This window comes from Staurois parvus, unplaced genomic scaffold (assembly GCF_062004578.1).
Source record: "Staurois parvus isolate SC_StPar_1 unplaced genomic scaffold, SC_StPar_1.0 ptg000120l, whole genome shotgun sequence".
NCBI lineage: Eukaryota > Metazoa > Chordata > Amphibia > Anura > Ranidae > Staurois > Staurois parvus.
In genome coordinates this window covers 3133833-3148162 of record NW_028317916.1, presented here as the reverse complement: position 1 = coordinate 3148162, position 14330 = coordinate 3133833, and the positions used below count along the sequence as shown (strand labels likewise).

Genomic DNA, 14330 nt, shown 5'->3' with positions numbered 1-14330 from the left:
GGGTCACAAGCCAGGGATCAGAACAGGTAGCAAGCAGCGTAGTACAGAGGGTCAGACAGAGGGATGGTCAGGGTCACAAGCCAGGATCAGAGCAGGAGATGTCAGCAAAGGAACAGAAACAGGATGCAGGACAGATACAGGGCCCAGGACAAACACAACACCAAGGCCGAGTCTGTGGGTCTGGCCATCCCTTAAATACCCCAGCATCATCAGTTACAGGTGTTAGCTGGCTGCAGAGTTGAGTCTCTGATTGCTGGGAACACCCGCTGGCCAGCCCTGGTACTGCAGATCAAAAGGCAGGTGAGTCCCACCATTGCTGGCCAGTCCATTCCTAACACCATCATTGGCATTAGGGCAGGAATAGTGCCCCATCATTAGTATCAGTGGGGGGAATAGGTGCCCCATCATTGGTGTCAGTGGCAGGAATAGTGCCCCATCATTGGTATCAGTGGGAGGAATAGTGCCCCATCATTGGTATCAGTTGCAGGAATAGTGCCCCATCATTAGTATCAGTGGGGGGAATAGTGCCCCATCATTGGTGTCAGTGGGAGGAATAGTGCCCCATAATTGGTATCAGTGGGGGGAATAGTGCCCCATCATTGGTATCAGTGGCAGGAATAGTGCCCCATCATTAGTATCAGTGGGGGGAATAGTGCCCCATCATTAGTATCAGTGGCAGGAATAGTGCCCCATCATTGGTGTCAGTGGGAGGAATAGTGTCCCAACATTGGTGTCAGTTGGAGGAATGGTGTCCCATCATTGGTGTCAGTGGGGGGTGGAATAGTGCCCCATCATTGGTGTCAGTGGGGGGTGGAATAGTGCCCCATCATTGGTGTCAGTGGGGGGGGGGATAGCGCCCCATCGTTGGTGTCAGTGGGGGGGAGGAATAGTGCCCCATCGTTGGTGTCAGTGGGGGGAGGAATAGTGCCCCATCGTTGGTGTCAGTGGGAGGAATAGTGCCCCATCATTGGTGTCAGTGGGAGGAATAGTGCTCCATCATTGGTATCAGTGACACCAATGATGGGGCACTATTCCTCCCACTGACACCAATTACACTTGCTGACCCTGTTCTAGTATGGTGCTGCTGCAGCCAGCATATGTGGTTGCAGCAGTACCTCTACACTGAACACTTACCTGCTGCTCCTGCACTCGATTTTCGTGGGGCCGCTCGGCTCCGCCCCCTCGCCGGTGATGGGCCGCCTGTGTGCCTTTCCTGAGCTACAGTTCTGGCGGCCAATCAGTGGTGAGGAGGCGGAGCCGAGCAGCCGCCCGAACATCCAGTGGCCGAACTGAAGGAGCAGCTGCGCTTCCTGGACCAGATCGTCGTGGGACCGGAGCCAGGTAAGAAACAGCCCCTGCCCACCCCTGTACTTAGTGTCCCTTCCGTTAGAAGGGGGGGCGGCGGCACCGCGCCGCCCCCCTAAAAAGTGTCAGTATGCCGTATACCGGCGTATAAGACGACCCCCGACTTCAGAGAAGATTTTCAAGGGGTAAAAAGTCGTCTTATACGCCGGCAAATACGGTACTTCTGTTTTAACCTTGGTTTTGGTCTTTAGCTATTGGCAAACACATTCAGTAGACTAACTATAATGTGCATAACAGGTAGCCAGGCTAGGGGGAACCTTTCAAGACAATTCTTTGGTTGTTGGCGGGCGCCGGACCCCCAGATGGAGCGACAGGTCTCGGGCCCTCAGGCGGAGCGGCGGGCGCCGGACCCCCAGGTGGAGCGACAGGTCTCGGGCCCTCAGGCGGAGCGGCGGGCGCCGGACCCCCAGGAGGAGCGACAGGTCTCGGGCCCTCAAGCGGAGTGGCAGGTGCCGGACCCCCAGGCGGAGCGACAGGTCTCGGGCCCTCAGGCGGAGCGACAGGTCTCAGGCCCCCAGGCGGGGCGGCGGGCGCCGGATCCCCAGGCGGAGCGGCGGGCGCTGGACCCCCAAGCGGAGCAACAGGTCTCGGGCCCCCAGGCGGAGCGGCGGGCACCGAGTCACCAGGCACGACAGTGGGCTCCGAGTCAACTGGTATGACCGCAGGCACTGGGTCAGACATTGTATGGTCTGGCTGGACAGCGGGCATCGGGTCACCAGGCATCAGGTCATTTGGCTCGACAGCGGGCACCGCGTCATCTGGCAAGGCAGTGGGCTCCGAGTCAACTGGTATGACTGCGGGCACTGGGTCAGACATTGGATCGTCTGACCGGACAGCGGGCATCGGGTCACCAGGCATCAGGTCATTTGGCTCGACCGCGGGCACCGCGTCATCTGGCAAGGCAGTGGGCTCCGAGTCAACTGGTATGACCGCGGGCACTGGGTCAGACATTGGATCGTCTGACTGGACAGCGGGCATCGGGTCACCAGGCATCAAGTCATTTGGCTCGACAGCGAGCACCGCGTCATCTGGCAAGGCAGTGGGCTCCGAGTCAACTGGCATGACCGCGGGCACTGGGGCAGACATTGAATCGTCTGGCTGGACAGCGGGCATCGGGTCACCAGGCATCAGGTCATTTGGCTCGACAGCGGGCACCGCGTCATCTGGCAAGGCAGTGGTCTCCGAGTCAACAGGCCCGACAGTGGGCACCGGGTCATCAGGTACCGGATTGTCTGGCTCGACAGCGGGCATCGGGTCATCAGGTATGACAGCGGACACTAGGTCACCAGGCATCAGGTCATTTGGCTTGCCAGCGGGCACCGCGTCATCTGGCAAGGCAGTGGGCTCCGAGTCAACTGGTATGACCGCGGGCACTGGGTCAGACATTGGATCGTCTGACTGGACAGCGGGCATCGGGTCACCTGGCCTAATAGGATCGTCAGGCTGGATCAGTTCATCATGCTGGGTAGAGGCATTAGGCCGAGTAGAGGCTTCAGGCCGAGTAGAGGCATCAGGCCGAGTAGAGGCATCAGGCCGAGTAGAGGCTTCAGGCCGAGTAGAGGCTTCAGGCCGAGTAGAGGCATCAGGCCGAGTACAGGCATCAGGCCGCGTAGAGGCTTCAGGCTGAGGAGAGGCTTCAGGCCGCGTAGAGGCTTCAGGCTGAGGAGAGGCTTCAGGCCGCGTAGAGGCATCAGGCCGAGTACAGGCATCAGGCCGAGTACAGGCATCAGGCCGAGGAGAGGCTCAGGCCGAGGAGAGGCTTCAGGCCGAGGAGAGGCTTCAGGCCGCGTAGAGGCTTCAGGCCGAGGAGAGGCTTCAGGCCGCGTAGAGGCTTCAGGCCGCGTAGAGGCTTCAGGCCGAGTAGAGGCATCAGGCTGAACCACGGAAGGCAGGCTCACCGGTTTGGATACTGGCAGGATGGTATTGGTTGGAAAGAATTTTCGCTTTTTTCTGGTTTTAACTACTGGAGCACTGCAAGTAAACGCAGGTCTGCAAACGAATGGAGCAGCTGGAGACAGAGAAGAACTGGAGGATGGAACAGGAGAGGGAGCAGTTGCTACAGAGGGCTTTTTTACAGGGTTAAAGGCAGGGTAGGTGCAGCGAGTGGGAACAGGGGACTGACATGCGGTAGATAGCCAAGTATACTGGGCTGTAACTGGAGGTGCTGTTGGGAATACAGGAGTAGAGCTTTGAGGAAATAGATTAGAAGCAGGACTGGGTCTTTGTAAGCTGACTGAGGCTGGGTGCAACAAGTCTGTCCATGTCTGCAGTATGGGTTGAACAAAGCTGAGCTTACACAAAGCCAGTCTGGTCAATGACTGCACTGCGTTTATACAATCTCTTAGTGTCTGTGGTGAACATGTGGAATAACGCTCCAGAAAGTAACCCACATCATCCTCTAATAACCACACCAGGGACTCTACCTGGTCTGCACTAAATGGTGGCAAAAATTCATCCCTGCATTCGGGGGAACCAGATGAAACCAACTCTGCACAAACCTCAATCAATGGCTGCACCTCAGAGAACTCTGTGCCCTGATCTACTAGAACATGAGCGAGCCGTATACATTCTAGCAATTCATCCCGGGGATACTCCTTCAGAGTTTGATAAGCATACTCCCTGTCATCAAACACTAGCAGATATAAATACTCAACCTCATCAAGATCCATCCTTCCCATCAACAAGCCAAGATGGCTTCCCTGGGCAGCCACTTCTGGTCAGGATTGGCCTTGGTGTAATGTCAGGGCTCCCAGGTATGACCAGAGGTGTGTGACTGAAGCAGGGAAACGCAGACCTCAGATATGTTATAAACAATATAATTTATTAACACTAACAATACAAACATAAACGCAGTGCAATACTAAACATAATACAGTGCAAACAAACCAAACCAACCACCCACAGATAACAGTACATACAAGCAAGCGTCGTCAGGCAGGCCGGGTCAATATCAATTGGGCAGGTAGGTACAGGGGGAGCAAGCGGAGAATGGTCGGGGTCACAGGCCAGGTTCAGCAGGTAGCAAGCAGCATAGTACAGAGGGTCAGGCAGAGGGATGGTCCGGGTCACAAGCCAGGGATCAGAACAGGTAGCAAGCAGCGTAGTACAGAGGGTCAGACAGAGGGATGGTCAGGGTCACAAGCCAGGATCAGAGCAGGAGAAGTCAGCAAAGGAACAGAAACAGGATGCAGGACAGATACAGGGCCCAGGACAAACACAACACCAAGGCCGAGTCTGTGGGTCTGGCCATCCCTTAAATACCCCAGCATCATCAGTTACAGGTGTTAGCTGGCTGCAGAGTTGAGTCTCTGATTGCTGGGAACACCCGCTGGCCAGCCCTGGTACTGCAGATCAAAAGGCAGGTGAGTCCCACCATTGCTGGCCAGTCCATTCCTAACACCATCATTGGCATTAGGGCAGGAATAGTGCCCCATCATTAGTATCAGTGGGGGGAATAGGTGCCCCATCATTGGTGTCAGTGGCAGGAATAGTGCCCCATCATTGGTATCAGTGGGAGGAATAGTGCCCCATCATTGGTATCAGTTGCAGGAATAGTGCCCCATCATTAGTATCAGTGGGGGGAATAGTGCCCCATCATTGGTGTCAGTGGGAGGAATAGTGCCCCATAATTGGTATCAGTGGGGGGAATAGTGCCCCATCATTGGTATCAGTGGCAGGAATAGTGCCCCATCATTAGTATCAGTGGGGGGAATAGTGCCCCATCATTAGTATCAGTGGCAGGAATAGTGCCCCATCATTGGTGTCAGTGGGAGGAATAGTGTCCCAACATTGGTGTCAGTTGGAGGAATGGTGTCCCATCATTGGTGTCAGTGGGGGGTGGAATAGTGCCCCATCATTGGTGTCAGTGGGGGGTGGAATAGTGCCCCATCATTGGTGTCAGTGGGGGGGGGGATAGCGCCCCATCGTTGGTGTCAGTGGGGGGGAGGAATAGTGCCCCATCGTTGGTGTCAGTGGGGGGAGGAATAGTGCCCCATCGTTGGTGTCAGTGGGAGGAATAGTGCCCCATCATTGGTGTCAGTGGGAGGAATAGTGCTCCATCATTGGTATCAGTGACACCAATGATGGGGCACTATTCCTCCCACTGACACCAATTACACTTGCTGACCCTGTTCTAGTATGGTGCTGCTGCAGCCAGCATATGTGGTTGCAGCAGTACCTCTACACTGAACACTTACCTGCTGCTCCTGCACTCGATTTTCGTGGGGCCGCTCGGCTCCGCCCCCTCGCCGGTGATGGGCCGCCTGTGTGCCTTTCCTGAGCTACAGTTCTGGCGGCCAATCAGTGGTGAGGAGGCGGAGCCGAGCAGCCGCCCGAACATCCAGTGGCCGAACTGAAGGAGCAGCTGCGCTTCCTGGACCAGATCGTCGTGGGACCGGAGCCAGGTAAGAAACAGCCCCTGCCCACCCCTGTACTTAGTGTCCCTTCCGTTAGAAGGGGGGGCGGCGGCACCGCGCCGCCCCCCTAAAAAGTGTCAGTATGCCGTATACCGGCGTATAAGACGACCCCCGACTTCAGAGAAGATTTTCAAGGGGTAAAAAGTCGTCTTATACGCCGGCAAATACGGTACTTCTGTTTTAACCTTGGTTTTGGTCTTTAGCTATTGGCAAACACATTCAGTAGACTAACTATAATGTGCATAACAGGTAGCCAGGCTAGGGGGAACCTTTCAAGACAATTCTTTGGTTGTCAAGCTACCCTAGGATCAGGCTGATGTATCTTGTGTTAGATGATGGCTGAAGCTGCTTAGAATGCTAATGGGAAATAAATTCCACACACTATACCTTACTTAGCAGATAGGGTCCTTACTGTGGCAACTCAAATTTGTTTCCAGCATAAGCACATTGTAAAGGTAGTAACGAAAATTCTCTCATTTTTGGTTGACATTTATGTCGAGAGGAATTTTGAATGCATGAAATTACATTTTAACTTTCTTCTTTTCTGCTTCCAGCTTGAGGCAGAGAAAAATCAACTGCAGAACCTGGAACAAGAGCACAAGAAGCTGTTGGCTCGTCTGGAAGAAGAACGTACCAAAAATAAACACGTGGTCCTGATTCTAGTGAAAGAATGTAAACTTTTGTCTAGTAAAATAGTAGAAGAAGCTCAAAGGCTTGAAGATGCAATTTCAAAGTTAGAATTGGAAAAAAAGAAGGGTGCTGAACTAGAAGAAGCACTAGCTGCTGAAAAACAGATCCGTTCACAAATAGAAGCACAGATGGAGGCTCAAATTGAAAAACAACTTTCAGAATTCGACACTGAAAGAGAGCATCTCCGTGCCAAGCTCTCTCGGGAAGAAGCACACACCAAAGAACTACAAGATGAGATTGACAGGATGAAGAAAATAATTGAACAACTGAAGTTGTCAAGAGAAGAAGATAGTAAAGCAAATATACCACTTTTGCGGAAGAGCAAAGATAAGCACTCTTTACCTGGAAGTTCCGGATCACGATCAGTTTCTTGCCAGGCAAACACATTAGGAGTAGATAGTGACTCTGAAAATAACAAGAAGCCTCCTTTGACTATACCAGCCAAACCATCCATAGTCAACCATGTCATAGGAGGTGGCACAAAGATAAATGTTTGCACAAATTCTGCATTTGCAAAGTCAGTTGCAGATAGACCGACCGCTCCTAATGATGGTCTTCCTACAAATTATAGCAGGACAGAAGAGAATGGCTGCTCTTCGGAAATAACAAGCAGTTCCTCTTTGTACCCAAACATTCCATTTTGTACCTCCCCGGCTTCGCCAAGCTACTTGTCTCAGTCTATGCAGAGCTTACATTCACCTTGTTCAAATACCACTTTAAATTCAGGTGTTAGTCCTCGCATCCAGGCTGCAAAGTTTAAGTTTCAGGCAAATGCCAATGAGCATGACCAAAATGGAAACACAACTCAGAATCCTCAAACAAGAGAATTGTCTCCCAACAGTCGTGAGAATATGGTTGCAAAACAAATGGCTAGAAATACTGTGACTCAAGTTCTTTCTAGGTTTACAAGTCCTCAGGCTGGTGCACAAATAAGACCTGGGTTTTCCCACCCAATGGAAACAGGCACATATCCACCCGTAGCTGGACGTGGTGGCCATTCATCTTTAGCGCTAAAAACAACTTCAGTTTCAAGAGTTGATAGAGGAAACCCCCCACCTATACCTCCAAAAAAGCCTGGACTCTCACAGACTCCACCTGCACCACATCCTCCCTTAAAAACACCACCAAATATTGGGGGGAAAATTGAACATAAGCCCATAACATCTGCTCCTTCCACTTCAGCACATGGGTTCAGGGTATTAAATGAGGAAACTGTGTCTAAGTCTCCTTCACCTCAGCTGCCACCAAAACCATCTATAGATATACCTGTGGCATCTGCAGGCTGTGTCATACCAGCCATAGGCACATCACAGGTGGGTGCTTGGCCTTCCCAGTCCCCTGGATGGAAAGAACCTGCATGTTCAGAAAGTTCCCCTGTCATTCCCACAACCATTGCCTGTACCTCCTCCATACACCCTGTTAGTGCCTCATCCTGTAGACCATGTGATTCAGACAGCCTCCTGGTAACAGCATCAGGTAATGGGATATATATTGGTGCTACTGTTTTCTCTGCCAAATGTTACCCTTTTTATTACTTCTGCCTTAACTGTCATTCTTCAAAACAGTCTTTCCATAGCTCATTATATTCTCCTTTCATACATGGGGTATGAGAATCTGTCTTAACATGGCATTTGGTGCAACATGCAAGGAAATCTGACCTCAAGAGGCTGCATTTCTCTTTCAAATGATCTGTGCGTTTGAAAAAGGGTTCTGTAAATTTGCATAATTCTTTGAAATAATTTCTTTCAAAATATATATATAAACAAGCAGACGGGCATTGTCGTTGCATATGCTACATTTTTCTCTATCACTTAGTTGAATTTCATTTGCTCATAGAGGTAGGATAGATATGTTAAAATAAGCTTTGACTTTAGTAAAAAAATAAGAAACTAAGTAGTCAGTGTGACACCTGATGCATAATTTCTTGCAAACGTTTTCTGTTCTCATGTACTGGGTCATGGATACAGACTGCTAAATTCTTCATAACTTGTCCATTCTTTTTCTGTAAGTTAATGAATATAACTGCTCTTTGCCCTAACCTAAGAATAAAGCAAATTTTAGAAGTGTAAAAGTTCATGAGTAATGTGTCCCAAGGTTAATACCCGACAAATCACTTTGCAGTCATTAAAAACTAGGAAGATGTGATATTTTTACCCCAATATTTTGCACTGAAATGCAAGAAGCTAAAAATGCATATTTACATTCACAGGAATCTTTATTACTGCCATGGGACCAGATGACCCATGGTGAGGGAGGAGGGACAGTAAGGTTTCCTTTGGGTAGTTCCATGATAATATATTCAGGTAGTATCATAAAGTCATTAGGGTAAAGTTACTGTATGTATAGATTAATAACTCTTGCCAGAGTGCTCTAAATTATTAAGTTGGCCAAGCTGTTATTGTTCTCAGAATGGTACTGATTGGCAATAGAAATTAATTTTAAAGTAAATCTTTTGCCCCCCCCTTGCAAAAGTTTAGTTTTAGCTAATTGTGGTGCTGACACTCTGGCTTCAATACTTTGAGTTGCCGAACTGGAAAATGTATCCAGATCAGGATAGTTGGTGAAAAGGCTAGTGAGTCAGCATGTAAGGCAGCTATCATTTTCAGAGAAATGTCTCCATGTTTCTTTCAAAACAGATTTACTGTACGACTTTGGTATTGTGGATCCTTTAACCACTTCCCGACCGGCCGTTGTATATAAACGGCCGGACGGTGGCACTGCAGGGTCGGGTGGCCGTCTATAAACGGCCTCCCCGCACCCTGCTTGTGCGCGCTCCCTGGGAGCGCGCAGCACCGCGATCCGGTGCCCGCTGTGTCCTCCGGACACAGTGAAACACCGATCGTCGGACGGGACCTCTGTGCGAGGTCCCGATCATGTGATCACTGATTGGCCAATCAGTGATCACATGCAAAGTAGTAAGCAAGATGTCACTTCTGACATCATTGCTTACTATGTGTGAAATCTGTGAATGATCACAGAGGTCACATGGTACAAGGCTATTCACAAAAGCCTTGTACCATGTGACAAGCTGTGACCAATCACAGCTCACTCTGTATTTCTCAATGAGTGCAGGAATGCACACAGAGAGAAAGAGAAATGATTGCTTTTATATCCTATATGGGTGTAAAAGCAATCAGTGTAAAAAAAAAAAAAAATCTTTATCACCCCTCACAAGTAGTACAGTGTCACCATGGTGACACTGTACTGCTAGGGTGACAGTATGTAAAAAAAAAAAATAAAAAAAAATAATAATAGAAAGAAATAAAATAAAAATGTAAAAAAAAATGTTTAAAAATTATAATTTTTGCTTATAAACTAATTTGGATTTTTTTTTTCTTACTAAAAAGATAACGGAATAAATTGTGGCTAAGATTTATGATGAAATATTATTTATTTGCAAAATTTTATTAAAAAAACACTTTTTTAAAAAAATTTTGGACATTTCATTTACATAGCAAAAAAAATACAAATCCCAGTGGTGAATAAATACCACCAAAATAAAGCTTTATCTATCTAAAAAAAAATGGTAAAAAATTCATTTGGGTACAGTGTTGCATGACCGCGCAATTGTCATTCAAAGTGTGATAGCGCTAAAAGCTGAAAATTGCCCTGGTCAGGAAGGGGGTAAAAGTGTCTGGTCTGGAAGTGGTTAAAGGAAGCCTGACATAAAAATCATGGAAGCTGCCATTGCTGAGAACATTCTCTCTCTCTCAAAATGTTAGTCACTTTGTTATGTCCTTTAGCTGAAATATGTTCTCAGTCACTGACAGCTATGCAGATCAGGACTTCTGACTTAACACTAATTTAAAGATTTGTATACTTTTCCAAGTCGGTGACTTAGGAAATATCGAAGTCCATACAAGGTTCACAACAATCATCCTTTACTATAATTTTTTTTAATAAATATTGAAGCAGAATTGCAGCATTATGAACAACTCAAGCATGTTTGCCCTCTGTTCAGCACTAAACCTATCCAGCCAGATTTTTGACAGATCACCAGTGAGCACATGTCCTGCAGATGCTTTCTGCATTGTTGCCTCCTAATTCCTTTATATCTTTAAAATATGAACTGTAAAAATAGGCATTCCGATGGCTAAACATAAATATCAAAAAAGTAATAAATATGAAAAACTGAGAACACTTGTCAGTCAAAGGCTCATAGGGCCAGTTCATGAAGGTAAGGCATGTGATAGGCAGCAACCTGTACATTCATCCACTGCCTAACACATTTCATTTCTGCATAAGCAAACCGCAAAATAAAATGTCCTTTCAGGTCTACATAATACTGTTTACTTTTGATGTTGGGAACTGTGAGGGCACAAATATTAAGCTTGTAGGCAAGACACTGTAAAAGAAAACTAGAGGGGACCATAATATTAAGCTGGACTTAGTTATCAGACATGATGAACAATGTGGTTTGAAGCCTACCATCTGTCTGATTTTATGCAGTTATTTTACAACTGAATACACACCAAGCATAGTGTAAGTGTGTATTTTAGGGGACACTGTGGAATTACCTAAATAAAGATGGCTACATTTTGTAGCCCCTGAGTTGGGGCAGCTCAGATGACAAGGTTTAGTGTGCCCTCAAGTGTCCGACTTAAGATTGTTTCATTCAGTTGTATGCTTTATCCCACTGATGTGTAATGGCAGACTCGGTTAAAGTGTGAATGAGCTGCTGAATAGTTTCTAAGCTACATTTAAGATTTGTGTTTGGACTAAAGTTGCCTTTTCTTCTTATTCCTAGATTTGCCATTTTCCATCAAACAGTCTTGGCTTACTGTGCTCTGCACTTGTTCATGCAGTTTTGAAAAAAGCAGAACATTCTGCCAATTAGGAGGCCAAGCTTCACATAAAAATTCACAAGCGTTTGCCTTGATAGAAGTTAGGTCAGTAACTGCAACCACTTTCATTATGTAATGATGCCAAAACCGGCTTGATCTGCGACTCTCTGGAGCCTTTTGTCATAGTTCCTAGTATTTATTCTTTGTTTGCTTAGGAGTATGTTTTATCGCGCTGCTTAAATTTCTGACTACTCAGGATTTTTACATGATCTAAGCTTAAGTGCTTTACAGAACCACTAAACCCAAAATACAAATGGCCTTATTGGCTTTTAAACTGTTTGTGTATGTGTGTGTGTGTGTGTGTGTGTGTGTGTGTGTGTGTGTGTGTGTGTGTGTATATATACTTTTTATCAATTAAAACAATCTTATATTTATGTGTGTTAAAGCCGTAGTTAACTTTCTTTAAAAAAAAAACAAAACATGGGCCCCTGGTGTTTTAAACCATAATGTGCTAGGATGCACTGCCAGTGGCGTCCCTAGGGGAGTGCGGGCCACATTGGGTGACACCATCACAGGGGGTGAAGGACCAGGATGCCAGCAGAGCTTCTGGGCTCTGTGAAGGGCCTGGCCAGTTATTGGGGTGATCCCGGATTCCTTGGCACAGTAACAGCTGCCCCAGGTGTATCCCGTGAAGATATGTATCCCCTGAAGCAACTGCGCATATGCCTGTTGCAGGCTGAAGAAGCCGATCTACAACTTAAGCACAGAGCTGTCACAGTTAACCCCTTACAAGCTGCAAACCGCTGATGCTGATCCCGCAGATCACTATGGGTTTGCAAGATCAGTTAACCCCATATAGGTTCAACCTATACGGGGTTAACTGATCTTGCAACCCATAGTGATCTGCGGGATCAGCTTCAGCGGTTTGCAGCCTGTAAGGGGTTAACTGTGGCAGTTGTGATGTCACCAGCTGCATCCTGTGTGAAAATCTCCTGAACACACATTTAGGAGATATTCACTGTACCTACAGGTGAGCCTTATTAAAGGATTACAGGTAGGTACGATCTTTAAAAGGGGAGTTTATTACCGCTTTAAAAACATTTCTATTTATAGTTTTACTGGTTTATATGTACCATATATGCTCATTCAGTATTTAGGATATGTTTCCTCCTTAGTATTTCAGAATAGTGGTTTTGCTTTTCTACTTCTGCCTCTTCTAGTTTATCAGACCTCTGCCTCATCTTAAGTCTATTAGATTTCCGATACTATTTGAAAATCATACATTGTCCCTGACTGACAACAATATGATATCTTGTCTTTGCTTTACAGAAAAAAGAGAATCTATAAATTGGTATAAAAATACTCCAATAGGACAATGAAAATATAACATTTATTTCAGATCATTTTTAAAGTAGTTTTAAATAGGTACTCATTAAAAAAGATTGTGAGTAGACCTAGTGAACACATAAAAGGCACAGGAAGCGTAATGTTGTTGTTATTCTATATACTATTATTATTTTACATATACTAATATGTACAGTATGTAAATACTTCAGAAACTATTCACAAGTTTTTCTTCCCCCAAATTGTAGATGACTTGTGATCAATAACTACCTTTCAGAATAGTTAAAAAATATTGTTTCTGCCTTTTAGCCTAAGGATGATTAGAAAGTAGGGAATGATTAGTCCTTGAATCTTCAAATTCACTTTTACGGGTATAAATTGGGCCCTATTCATTGCACATGTGGATTTCCCATTTTTTTTTTTTTTAAATTCACATCTCTGTAATGCCCAAGTTGTGAATGTTACCACCATGGTCTCAATCCTCTTGATATCAGCCACTCAAAGAAGAAAAATTATTGGTCTTATTATTGTTTACTATAGAAAGATCTATCATACTTGCCCTGTGTGTGCTTTTACTCTCTGTACGCATTCTTCATACAATGGATGTTCTGCAAATGGCGATGTTAAATTTCATGCCTAAAAATTTAATTCGTAATTGGTCCCTGTTGACACCACCAGGACAGTAAGTAATTTCTCCAAATGTTTAGGATAAAATACTTCCAAGTCCCAGCAATTGCATGTGAATATTTCTTAGTTTCCCTGTATATATTATGCTCCAAAGTATACATATTCTCCAGGTGCTATTGTAAAAAGCTCCTGCTTTGCAGAGCATTGGCTTCCCAGTAGATGTATTCAGAGGGGCAAGGGTGAAAGCTGTTGTAGCTCCTTTACATTTTTAGGATAGCTTTTGCTGGAAGTGCTCAGTTCAGTTGGTACCTAGGACTAAACAGTCCATTTTGATTCTTTTGTAACAAAATCTTAGCCTAATTTTGAAAAATAGCATATATTCAGCCACACTGAAAATGGTGATATGTGATGTGTGAATGTTGTTAGGTATACATTAGCATACTGAATCACATTTCACTTGGTCTCTGATTAAAATACATGGTCTCATGGCTGGCTATAGGTAAAGCAAAGCCATACAGTAGCTAGGAAGATATTTTTAGAAGCTAGTGGGAAAATGTATTCATTGCTGTTTATGCAAGGGAATGAACAAAGCTAACCATAAAAAGCAAAGCTCTTGTTAATTTTTAAAGAATATTTTATATCATCATGGAGAATCTAAAGCTACCCAGACTTTTCCTTCTGACTTGTGCGTGTTTCCTCTTGTCAAGCTTGAGATAAAATAATAATAGTTTCCCAAGGAAGAAGGCAACCTAATTTTGATATTTAATGTAGTTTGTGAGGTATGTGAAGTATGTGAGACTGATGGCAATGATTTACTTTGCATATGACCAAATAAAACCCTACTCTTAGCTTTGCTCTGCTGTTTGAACCTTGCTTACCCTTTAATGCGATTTAATATTGAATTCCAATGGAATATCATTTACTATCCAGGCCCTATCTTGGTATGAGATATTGTGGTAACAGAAAACTGGAACGTGTGTACATCTGTGTGGAAAATGGAATTACCAGCCTTTACCTAACGTGGAACTTTAGTCAGAAAATTAAGTCCTGCTAGATCACTTCAGGCTGTCCCCTTTTGCAGGTATAGCTATGAAAAACATTAAAA

General features: G+C 45.9%; 1 protein-coding gene across 3 annotated transcripts in view; it reads left to right on the top strand.

The window, feature by feature from the left end:
- The window catches only part of CTTNBP2 (cortactin binding protein 2), a 146197-nt gene that overhangs the window by 68859 nt on the left and 63008 nt on the right, over positions 1–14330 (top strand). For all 3 annotated transcript variants that reach the window (XR_016311998.1, XM_089672097.1, XM_089672098.1), the window contains exon 4: positions 6335–7946. Coding sequence is in view for 2 of the 3 variants with exons in the window: in XM_089672097.1 (XP_089528223.1) it covers positions 6335–7946 (1612 nt within the window). In the remaining variant the exon portion in view is untranslated. The remainder of the gene's footprint in view (positions 1–6334; positions 7947–14330) is intronic.